The 13,083-nt window shown below is 53.8% G+C and overlaps 1 protein-coding gene across 1 annotated transcript in view; it reads left to right on the top strand.

Annotated features, from left to right (window-relative positions):
* LOC106595197 (voltage-dependent T-type calcium channel subunit alpha-1H-like) overlaps positions 1-13,083 on the top strand; it is a 137,719-nt gene that overhangs the window by 106,132 nt on the left and 18,504 nt on the right. The window contains 3 exon segments of the mRNA XM_045688929.1: positions 783-934; positions 1,784-1,893; positions 2,643-2,776. Coding sequence (XP_045544885.1) covers positions 783-934; positions 1,784-1,893; positions 2,643-2,776 — 396 coding nt within the window.

Genomic DNA, 13,083 nt, shown 5'->3' with positions numbered 1-13,083 from the left:
TTACTGATGATGTCACAGCTACGGTCCGTTACTGATGATGTCATAGTTACTGTCTGTTACTGATGATGTCACAGCTACTGTCTGTTACTGATGATGTCATAGTTACTGTCCGTTACTCAATGTCAACTCCCAAACCATGTCTGTGTCATAGTTACTGTCTGTTACTGATGATGTCATAGTTACTGTCTGTTACTGATGATGTCACAGCTACTGTCTGTTACTGATGATGTCATAGTTACTGTCTGTTACTGATGATGTCATAGTTACTGTCTGTTACTGATGATGTCATAGTTACTGTCTGTTACTGAATCTCAACTTCCTTAGTAATGTCTCTGGTGATGTCACTGTTGATGTCATTGGTGATGTCATTGGTAATGTCACTGTTGATGTCATTCTGGTGATGTCATTGGTTAATGTTACTGTTGATGTCACTGGTGATGTCACTGTTGATGTCATTGGTAATGTTACTGTTGATGTCACTGGTGATGTCACTGTTGATGTCATTGGTAATGTTACTGTTGATGTCACTGGTGATGTCACTGTTGATGTCATTGGTAATGTTACAGTTGATGTCAGGACACGCCCCCAGGCATGACAAGCCACAGGAAGACACACACACACCTCTGGTCCTCTGTTTGTACATGCCACACCTCTGTGTGTATCTCTCCCTACATGTAGGTGTCCTGACTGTGTGTGTGTGTGTGTGTGTGTGTGTGTGTGTGTGTGTGTGTGTGTGTGTGTGTGTGTGTGTGTGTGTGTGTGTGTGTGTGTGTGTGTTCCAGAGGCCCAACAGAGACCTTACTATGCAGACTACTCCCCGGTTCGTCTCACCATCCACACGTTGTGCACCAGCCACTACCTGGACCTCTTCATCACCGTCATCATCGGCATCAACGTCGTCACCATGAGCATGGAGCATTACAACCAGCCACAGGTAACTATAGCAACCACACTACAACCAGCCTCAGGCAACTATAGCAACCACACCACAACCAGCCTCAGGTAACTATAGCAACCACACAACAACCAGCCTCAGGTAACTATAGCAACCACACCTCACTAAAAAGCCTCGGGTAACTATAGCAACCACACCGCAACCAGCCTCAGGTAACTATAGCAACCACACCACACTACAACCAGCCACAGGTAACTATAGCAACCACACCACAACCAGCCTCAGGTAACTATAGCAACCACACCACACTACAACCAGCCACAGGTAACTATAGCAACCACACCACAACCAGCCTCAGGTAACTATAGCAACCACACCACAACCAGCTTCAGGTCACTATAGTAACCACACCACAACCAGCTTCAGATTACTATAGCAACCACAACACAACCAGCCTCAGGTAACTATAGCAACCACACCACAACCAGCCTCAGGTAACTATAGCAACCACACCACACTAAAAAAGCCTCGGGTAACTATAGCAACCACACCACAACCAGCCTCAGGTAACTATAGCAACCACACCACACTACAACCAGCCTCAGGTAACTATGGCAACCACACTACAACCATCATCAGGTAGCTGAAGTAACCTCGCACACCGGTAACTATAGCAACCACACTGAAATTAGGTAACTTTGGTAAGCATAGCAAACACGAAAGTATGAAAATCAACCAACCACTGGTAACCATGATGGTCTGATAGTGTTCTGTCTTCTGGATCTTTCTTCCTTCTACTGGAGGTACTAACTCTGTGTGTGTGTGTGTGTGTGTGTGTGTGTGTGTGTGTGTGTGTGTGTGTGTGTGTGTGTGTGTGTGTGTGTCCAGTATCTGGAGGAAGCTCTGAAGTACTGTAACTACTTGTTTACCTGTATCTTCATCATCGAGACCCTGCTGAAACTAGTGGCCTTCGGACTGCACAGGTTTTTCAAGGACAGGTACACATTCTACACACTACACACTACACTACACACTACACTACACACTACACACTACACTACACACACTACACTACACACTACACTACACACTACACTACACACACTACACTACACACTACACTCACACACACTACACTACACACTACATATATACACACACACACACACACACACTACACACACTACACACTACACACTACACACACTACACACTACACACACACTACACACACTAAACACACACTACACACACACACACACACACATACACACTACACACACTACACTACACATACATACACACTACACACACACACACACCTACACACACTACACACACTACACTACACATACATACACACACACACACACACACACTACACATACACACACACACACACACTACACTACACACACACACTACACACACACACACACACACATACACACTACACACACATACACACACTACACATACATACACACACACACACACACACTACACATACACACACACACACACACACACATACACACACTACACACACATACACACACTACACACACTACACTACACATACATACACAAACACACACACACACACACACACACACAAAGTGTTCCTCACTCGGTCATTGGATCTTGACACAAAAATGTGTCTGTGTGTGTTTATGTCTGTGTGTGTGTGTGTGTGTGTGTGTGTGTGTGTGTGTGTGTGTGTGTGTGTGTGTGTGTGTGTATCCAGGTGGAACCAGCTGGACCTGGCCATAGTGCTGCTGTCCATCATGGGCATCACTCTGGAGGAGCTGAAAATGAACGCATCATTACCCATCAACCCCACCATCATCAGGATCATGAGAGTCCTGAGGATCGCTCGAGGTAGACACAGTCTTGAGGATCGCTCGAGGTAGACACAGTACTGAGGATCCCTCGAGGTAGACACAGTCTTGAGGATCGCTCGAGGTAGACACAGTACTGAGGATCGCTCGAGGTAGACAGTCCTGAGGATCGCTCGAGGTAGACACAGTATTGAGGATCGCCGAGGTAGACACAGTACTGAGGATCGCTCGAGGTAGACACAGTCCTGAGGATCGCTCGAGGTAGACACAGTCCTGAGGATCGCTCGAGGTAGAGACATCCCTGAGGATTGCTCGAGGTAGACACAGTCCTGAGGATCGCTCGAGGTAGACACAGTACTGAGGATCACTCGAGGTAGACACAGACCTGAGGATCACTCGAGGTAGACACAGTCCTGAGGATCGCTCGAGGTAGACACAGTCCTGAGGATCGCTCGAGGTAGACACAGTACTGAGGATCGCTCGAGGTAGACACAGTCCTGAGGATCGCTCGAGGTAGACACAGTCCTGAGGATCGCTCGAGGTAGACCCAGTCCTGAGGATCGCTCGAGGTAGACACAGTACTGAGGATCGCTCGAGGTAGACACAGTCCTGAGGATCGCTCAAGGTAGCCACAGTCCTGAGGATCGCTCGAGGTAGACCCAGTCCTGAGGATCGCTCGACGTAGACACAGTACTGAGGATCGCTCGAGGTAGACACAGTCCTGAGGATCCCTCGAGGTAGACACAGTCCTGAGGATCGCTTGAGGTAGACACAGCCTAGTCCTGAGGATCGCTCGAGGTAGACACAGTACTGAGGATCGCTCGAGGTAGATACAGTCCTGAGGATCGCTCGAGGTAGACACAGTCCTGAGGATCCCTCGAGGTAGACACAGTACTGAGGATCGCTCGAGGTAGACACAGTACTGAGGATCGCTCGAGGTAGACACAGTACTGAGGATCGCTCAAGGTAGACACAGCAGGGTACTGAGGATCGCTCGAGGTAGACACAGTCCTGAGGATCGCTTGAGGTAAACACAGTCTAGTGCTCAGGATCGCTCGAGGTAGACACAGTCATGAGGATTGCTCGAGGTAGACACAGCAGGGTACCGAGGATCTCTCGAGGTAGACACAGCAGGGTACTGAGGATCGCTCGAGGTAGACACAGTCCTGAGGATTTCTCGAGGTAGACACAGTCCTGAGGATCGCTCGAGGTAGACACAGTCCTGAGGATCGCTCGAGGTAGACACAGTACTGAGGATCGCTCGAGGTAGACACAGTCCTGAGGATCTCTCGAGGTAGACACAGTCCTGAGGATCGCTCGAGGTAGACACATCCCTGAGGATCGCTCGAGGTAGACACAGTCCTGAGGATCGCTCGAGGTAGACACAGTACCGAGGATCGCTCGAGGTAGACACAGTCCTGAGGATCGCTCGAGGTAGGCACAGACCTGAGGATCGCTCGAGGTAGACACAGTCCAGAGGATCGCTCGAGGTAGACACAGCAGGGTACTGAGGATCGCTCGAGGTAGACACAGCAGGGTACTGAGGATCGCTCGAGGTAGACACAGTCCTGAGGATTTCTCGAGGTAGACACAGTCTAGTGCTCAGGATCGCTCGAGGTAGACACAGTCATGAGGATCGCTCGAGGTAGACACAGCAGGGTACTGAGGATCGCTCGAGGTAGACACAGCAGAGTACTGAGGATCGCTCGAGGTAGACACAGTCCTGAGGATTTCTCGAGGTAGACACAGTCCTGAGGATCGCTCGAGGTAGACACAGTCCTGAGGATCGCTCGAGGTAGACACAGTACTGAGGATCGCTCGAGGTAGACACAGTCCTGAGGATCTCTCGAGGTAGACACAGTCCTGAGGATCGCTCGAGGTAGACACATCCCTGAGGATCGCTCGAGGTAGACACAGTCCTGAGGATCGCTCGAGGTAGACACAGTACTGAGGATCGCTCGAGGTAGACACAGTCCTGAGGATCGCTCGAGGTAGACACAGTACTGAGGATCGTTCGAGGTAGACACAGTCCTGAGGATCGCTCGAGGTAGACACAGACCTGAGGATCGCTCGAGGTAGACACAGTCCAGAGGATCGCTCGAGGTAGACACAGTCCAGAGGATCGCTCGAGGTAGACACAGTCCTGAGGATCGCTCGAGGTAGACACAGTACTGAGGATCGCTCGAGGTAGACACAGACCTGAGGATCGCTCGAGGTAGACACAGTCCAGAGGATCGCTCGAGGTAGACACAGTCCAGAGGATCGCTTGAGGTAGACACAGTCCTGAGGTTCGCTCGAGGTAGACACAGTACTGAGGATCGCTCGAGGTAGATTCAGTCCTGAGGATCGCTCGAGGTAGACACAGTCCCGAGGATCTATCGAGGTAGACACAGTACTGAGGATCGCTCGAGGTAGACACAGTACTGAGGATCGCTTGAGGTAGACACAGTCCTGAGGATCGCTTGAGGTAAACACAGTCTAGTCCTCAGGATCGCTCGAGGTAGGCACAGTCCTGAGGATCGCTCGAGGTAGACACAGTCCTGAGGATCGCTCGAGGTAGACACAGTACTGAGGATCGTTCGAGGTAGACACAGTCCTGAGGATCTCTCGAGGTAGACACAGTCCTGAGTATCGCTCGAGGTAGACACATCCCTGAGGATCGCTCGAGGTAGACACAGTCCTGAGGATCGCTCGAGGTAGACACAGTACTGAGGATCGCTCGAGGTAGACACAGTCCTGAGGATCGCTCGAGGTAGACACAGACCTGAGGATCGCTCGAGGTAGACACAGTCCAGAGGATCGCTCGAGGTAGACACAGTCCAGAGGATCGCTCGAGGTAGACACAGTCCTGACGATCGCTTGAGGTAGACACAGTACTGAGGGATCGCTCGAGGTAGACACAGACCTGAGGATCGCTCGAGGTAGCCACAGTCCTGAGGATCGCTCGAGGTAGACACAGTCCTGAGGATCCCTCGAGGTAGACACAGTCCTGAGGATCGCTCGAGGTAGACACAGTCCTGACGATCGCTCGAGGTAGACACAGCACTGAGGATCGCTTGAGGTAGACAGCCCTGAGGATCGCTCGAGGTAGACACAGTCTTGAGGATCGCTCGAGGTAGCAACAGTACTGAGGATCGCTCGAGGTAGACACAGACCTGAGGATCGCTCGAGGTAGACCCAGTCCTGAGGATCGGTCGAGGTAGACACAGTACTGAGGATCGCTTGAGGTAGACACAGTCCTGAGGATCGCTCGAGGTAGACACAGTCCTGAGGATCGCTCGAGGTAGACCCAGTTCTGAGGATCGCTCGAGGTAGACACAGTACTGAGGATCGCTCGAGGTAGACACAGTCCTGAGGATCGCTCGAGGTAGACACAGTACTGAGGATCGTTCGAGGTAGACACAGTCCTGAGGATCTCTCGAGGTAGACACAGTCCTGAGCATCGCTCGAGGTAGACACATCCCTGAGGATCGCTCGAGGTAGACACAGTCCTGAGGATCGCTCGAGGTAGACACAGTACTGAGGATCGCTCGAGGTAGACACAGTCCTGAGGATCGCTCGAGGTAGACACAGACCTGAGGATCGCTCGAGGTAGACACAGTCCAGAGGATCGCTCGAGGTAGACACAGTCCAGAGGATCGCTCGAGGTAGACACAGTCCTGAGGATCGCTTGAGGTAGACACAGTACTGAGGATCGCTCGAGGTAGACACAGACCTGAGGATCGCTCGAGGTAGCCACAGTCCTGAGGATCGCTCGAGGTAGACACAGTCCTGAGGATCGCTCGAGGTAGACACAGTCCTGAGGATCGCTCGAGGTAGACACAGTCCTGACGATCGCTCGAGGTAGACACAGCACTGAGGATCGCTCGAGGTAGACACAGTCCTGAGGATCGCTCGAGGTAGACCCAGTTCTGAGGATCGCTCGAGGTAGACACAGTACTGAGGATCGCTCGAGGTAGACACAGTCCTGAGGATCGCTCGAGGTGACACAGTCCTGAGGATCGCTTGAGGTAGACACAGCCTAGTCCTGAGGATCGCTCGAGGTAGACACAGTCCTGAGGTTCGCTCGAGGTAGACACAGTACTGAGGATCGCTCGAGGTAGAGTCAGTCCTGAGGATCGCTCGAGGTAGACACAGTACTGAGGATCGCTCCAGGTAGACACAGCAGGGTACTGAGGATCGCTCGAGGAAGACACAGTCCTGAGGATCGCTTGAGGTAGACACAGTCCTGAGGATCGCTTGAGGTAAACACAGTCTAGTCCTCAGGATCGCTCGAGGTAGGCACAGTCCTGAGGATCGCTCGAGGTAGACACAGCAGGGTACTGAGGATCGCTCGAGGTAGACATAGCAGGGTACTGAGGATCGCTCGAGGTAGACACAGCAGGGTACTGAGGATCGCTCGAGGTAGACACAGTCCTGAGGATCGCTCGAGGTAGACACAGTACTGAGGATCTCTCAAGGTAGACACAGCAGGGTACTGAGGATCGCTCGAGGTAGACACAGCAGGGTACTGAGGATCGCTCGAGGTAGACACAGTCCTGAGGATCGCTCGAGGTAGACACAGTCCTGAGGATCGCTCGAGGTAGACACAGTCCTGAGGATCGCTTGAGGTAAACACAGTCTAGTGCTCAGGATCGGTCGAGGTAGACACAGTCATGAGGATCGCTCGAGGTAGACACAGCAGGGTACTGAGGATCGCTCGAGGTAGACACAGCAGGGTACTGAGGATCGCTCGAGGTAGACACAGTCCTGAGGATCGCTCGTGGTAGACACAGTCCTGAGGATCGCTCGAGGTAGACACAGTCCTGAGGATCGCTCGAGGTAGACACAGTACTGAGGATCGCTCGAGGTAGACACAGTCCTGAGGATCGCTCGAAGGTAGACACAGTCCTGAGGATCGCTCGAGGTAGACACATCCCTGAGGATCGCTCGAGGTAGACACAGTCCTGAGGATCGCTCCAGGTAGACACAGTACTGAGGATCGCTCGAGGTAGACACAGTCCTGAGGATCGCACGAGGTAGACACAGACCTGAGGATCGCTCGAGGTAGACACAGTCCAGAGGATCCCTCGAGGTAGACACAGTCCTGAGGATCGCTCGAGGTAGACACAGTACTGAGGATCGCTCGAGGTAGACACAGACCTGAGGATCGCTCGAGGTAGCCACAGTCCTGAGGATCGCTCGAGGTAGACACAGTCCTGAGGATCGCTCGAGGTAGACACAGTCCTGAGGATCGCTCGAGGTAGACACAGTCCTGAGGATCGCTCGAGGTAGACACAGCACTGAGGATCGCTCGTGGTAGACAGCCCTGAGGATCGCTCGAGGTAGACACAGTCCTGAGGATCGCTCGAGGTAGACACAGTACTGAGGATCGCTCGAGGTAGACACAGACCTGAGGATCGCTCGAGGTAGACACAGTCCTGAGGATCGCTCGAGGTAGACACAGTCCTGAGGATCGCTCGAGGTAGACACAGTCCTGAGGATCGCTCGAGGTAGACACAGTCCTGAGGATCGCTCGAGGTAGACACAGTCCTGAGGATCGCTCGAGGTAGACCCAGTCCTGAGGATCGGTCGAGGTAGACACAGTCCTGAGGATCGCTCGAGGTAGACACAGTCCTGAGGATCGCTCGAGGTAGACCCAGTCCTGAGGATCCCTCGAGGTAGACACAGTACTGAGGATCGCTCGAGGTAGACACAGTCCTGAGGATCGCTCGAGGTGACACAGTCCTGAGGATCGCTTGAGGTAGACACAGCCTAGTCCTGAGGATCGCTCGAGGTAGACACAGTCCTGAGGATCGCTCGAGGTAGACACAGTACTGAGGATCGCTCGAGGTAGACACAGTACTGAGGATCTCTCCAGGTAGACACAGCAGGGTACTGAGGATCGCACGAGGTAGACACAGTCCTGAGGATCGCGTGAGGTAAACACAGTCTAGTCCTCAGGATCGCTCGAGGTAGGCACAGTCCTGAGGATCGCTCGAGGTAGACACAGCAGGGTACTGAGGATCGCTCGAGGTAGACACAGCAGGGTACTGAGGATCGCTCGAGGTAGACACAGCAGGGTACTGAGGATCGCTCGAGGTAGACACAGCAGGGTACTGAGGATCGCTCGAGGTAGACACAGTCCTGAGGATCGCTCGAGGTAGACACAGTACTGAGGATCGCTCGAGGTAGACACAGTCCTGAGGATCGCTCGAAGGTAGACACAGTCCTGAGGATCGCTCGAGGTAGAAACATGGTCCTGAGGATCGCTCGAGGTAGACACAGTCCTGAGGATCGCTCGAGGTAGACACAGTCCTGAGGATCGCTCGAGGTAGACACAGTCCTGAGGATCGCTCGAGGTAGACACAGTCCTGAGGATCGCTCGAGGTAGACACAGTCCTGAGGATCGCTCGAGGTAGACCCAGTCCTGAGGATCGGTCGAGGTAGACACAGTCCTGAGGATCGCTCGAGGTAGACACAGTCCTGAGGATCGCTCGAGGTAGACCCAGGTCCTGAGGATCCCTCGAGGTAGACACAGTTCTGAGGATCGCTCGAGGTAGACACAGTCCTGAGGATCGCTCGAGGTGACACAGTCCTGAGGATCGCTTGAGGTAGACACAGCCTAGTCCTGAGGATCGCTCGAGTTAGACACAGTCCTGAGGATCGCTCGAGGTAGACACAGTCCTGAGGATCGCTCGAGGTAGACACAGTCCTGAGGATCGCTCGAGGTAGACACAGCACTGAGGATCGCTCGAGGTAGACAGCCCTGAGGATCGCTCGAGGTAGACACAGTCCTGAGGATTTCTCGAGGTAGACACAGTACTGAGGATCGCTCGAGGTAGACACAGACCTGAGGATCGCTCGAGGTAGACACAGTCCTGAGGATCGCTCGAGGTAGACACAGTCCTGAGGATCGCTCGAGGTAGACACAGTCCTGAGGATCGCTCGAGGTAGACACAGTCCTGAGGATCGCTCGAGGTAGACCCAGTCCTGAGGATCGGTCGAGGTAGACCCAGTCCTGAGGATCGGTCGAGGTAGACACAGTCCTGAGGATCGCTCGAGGTAGACCCAGTCCTGAGGATCCCTCGAGGTAGACACAGTACTGAGGATCGCTCGAGGTAGACACAGTCCTGAGGATCGCTCGAGGTGACACAGTCCTGAGGATCGCTTGAGGTAGACACAGCCTAGTCCTGAGGATCGCTCGAGGTAGACACAGTCCTGAGGATCGCTCGAGGTAGACACAGTACTGAGGATCGCTCGAGGTAGACACAGTACTGAGGATCTCTCCAGGTAGACACAGCAGGGTACTGAGGATCGCTCGAGGTAGACACAGTCCTGAGGATCGCTTGAGGTAAACACAGTCTAGTCCTCAGGATCGCTCGAGGTAGGCACAGTCCTGAGGATCGCTCGAGGTAGACACAAGCAGGGTACTGAGGATCGCTCGAGGTAGACACAGCAGGGTACTGAGGATCGCTCGAGGTAGACACAGCAGGGTACTGAGGATCGCTCGAGGTAGACACAGTCCTGAGGATCGCTCGAGGTAGACACAGTCCTGAGGATCGCTCGAGGTAGACACAGTCCTGAGGATCGCTCGAGGTAGACACAGTCCTGAGGATCGCTCGAGGTAGACACAGTCCTGAGGATCGCTCGAGGTAGACAGAGTCCTGAGGATCGCTCGAGGTAGACACAGTCCTGAGGATCGCTCGAGGTAGACACAGTCCTGAGGATCGCTCGAGGTAGACACAGTCCTGAGGATCGCTCGAGGTAGACACAGTCCTGAGGATCGCTCGAGGTAGACACAGTACTGAGGATCGCTCGAGGTAGACACAGTCCTGAGGATCGCTCGAAGGTAGACACAGTCCTGAGGATCGCTCGAGGTAGACACATCCCTGAGGATCGCTCGAGGTAGACACAGTCCTGAGGATCGCTCGAGGTAGACACAGTACTGAGGATCGCTCGAGGTAGACACAGTCCTGAGGATCGCTCGAGGTAGACACAGACCTGAGGATCGCTCGAGGTAGACACAGTCCAGAGGATCCCTCGAGGTAGACACAGTCCTGACGATCGCTCGAGGTAGACACAGTACTGAGGATCGCTCGAGGTAGACACAGACCTGAGGATCGCTCGAGGTAGCCACAGTCCTGAGGATCGCTCGAGGTAGACACAGTCCTGAGGATCGCTCGAGGTAGACACAGTCCTGAGGATCGCTCGAGGTAGACACAGTCCTGAGGATCGCTCGAGGTAGACACAGCACTGAGGATCGCTCGAGGTAGACAGCCCTGAGGATCGCTCGAGGTAGACACAGTCCTGAGGATTGCTCGAGGTAGACACAGTCCTGAGGATTGCTCGAGGTAGACACAGACCTGAGGATCGCTCGAGGTAGACACAGTCCTGAGGATCGCTCGAGGTAGACACAGTCCTGAGGATCGCTCGAGGTAGACACAGTCCTGAGGATCGCTCGAGGTAGACACAGTCCTGAGGATCGCTCGAGGTAGACCCAGTCCTGAGGATCGGTCGAGGTAGACACAGTCCTGAGGATCGCTCGAGGTAGACACAGTCCTGAGGATCGCTCGAGGTAGACCCAGTCCTGAGGATCCCTCGAGGTAGACACAGTACTGAGGATCGCTCGAGGTAGACACAGTCCTGAGGATCGCTCGAGGTGACACAGTCCTGAGGATCGCTTGAGGTAGACATAGCCTAGTCCTGAGGATCGCTCGAGGTAGACACAGTCCTGAGGATCGCTCGAGGTAGACACAGTACTGAGGATCGCTCGAGGTAGACACAGTACTGAGGATCTCTCCAGGTAGACACAGCAGGGTACTGAGGATCGCTCGAGGTAGACACAGTCCTGAGGATCGCTTGAGGTAAACACAGTCTAGTCCTCAGGATCGCTCGAGGTAGGCACAGTCCTGAGGATCGCTCGAGGTAGACACAGCAGGGTACTGAGGATCGCTCGAGGTAGACACAGCAGGGTACTGAGGATCGCTCGAGGTAGACACAGTCCTGAGGATCACTCGAGGTAGACACAGTCCTGAGGATCGCTCGAGGTAGACACAGTCCTGAGGATCGCTCGAGGTAGACACAGTCCTGAGGATCGCTCGAGGTAGACACAGTCCTGAGGATCACTCGAGGTAGACAGAGTCCTGAGGATCGCTCGAGGTAGACACAGTCCTGAGGATCGCTCGAGGTAGACACAGTCCTGAGGATCGCTCGAGGTAGACAGAGTCCTGAGGATCGCTCGAGGTAGACACAGTCCTGAGGATCGCTCGAGGTAGACACAGTCCTGAGGATCGCTCGAGGTAGACACAGTCCTGAGGATCGCTCGAGGTAGACACAGTCCTGAGGATCGCTCGAGGTAGACACATCCCTGAGGATCGCTCGAGGTAGACACAGTCCTGAGGATCGCTCGAGGTAGACACAGTCCTGAGGATCGCTCGAGGTAGACACAGTCCTGAGGATCGCTCGAGGTAGACACATCCCTGAGGATCGCTCGAGGTAGACACAGTACTGAGGATCGCTCGATGTAGACACAGTACTGAGGATCGCTATAGGTAGACACAGTCCTGAGGATCGCTCGAGGTAGACACAGTCCTGAGGATCGCTCGAGGTAGACACAGTCCTGAGGATTGCTCCAGGTAGACACAGTCCTGAGGATCGCTCCAGGTAGACACAGTCCTGAGGATTGCTCGAGGTAGACAGTCCTGAGGATCGCTCGAGGTAGTCACAGTCCTGACGATTGCTTGAGGTAGACACAGCCCAGTCCTGAGGATCGCTCGAGGTAGACACAGCAGGGTACTGAGGATCGCTCGAGGTAGACACAGTCCTGAGGATCGCTCGAGGTAGACACAGTCCTGAGGATCGCTCGAGGTAGACACACTCCTGAGGATCGCTCGAGGTAGACACAGTCCTGAGGATCGCTCGAGGTAGACACAGTCCTGAGGATCGCTCGAGGTAGACACAGTACTGAGGATCGCTATAGGTAGACACAGTACTGAGGATCGCTCGAGGTAGACACAGTCCTGAGGATCGCTCGAGGTAGACACAGCCCAGTCCTGAGGATCGCTCCAGGTAGACACAGCAGGGTACTGAGGATCGCTCGAGGTAGACACAGACCTGAGGATCGCTCGAGGTAGGCACAGTCCTGAGGATCGCTCGAGGTAGACACAGTCCTGAGGATCGCTCGAGGTAGACACAGTCCTGAGGATCGCTCGAGGTAGACACATCCCTGAGGATCGCTCGAGGTAGACACAGTCCTGAGGATCGCTCGAGGTAGACACAGTCCTGAGGATCGCTCGAGGTAGACACAGTCCTGAGGATCGCTCGAGGTAGACACATCCCTGAGGATCGCTCGAGGTAGACACAGTC

This window comes from Salmo salar, chromosome ssa11, assembly GCF_905237065.1.
Source record: "Salmo salar chromosome ssa11, Ssal_v3.1, whole genome shotgun sequence".
Lineage (NCBI taxonomy): Eukaryota > Metazoa > Chordata > Actinopteri > Salmoniformes > Salmonidae > Salmo > Salmo salar.
This window is presented reverse-complemented; position numbering and strand designations above follow the sequence as displayed.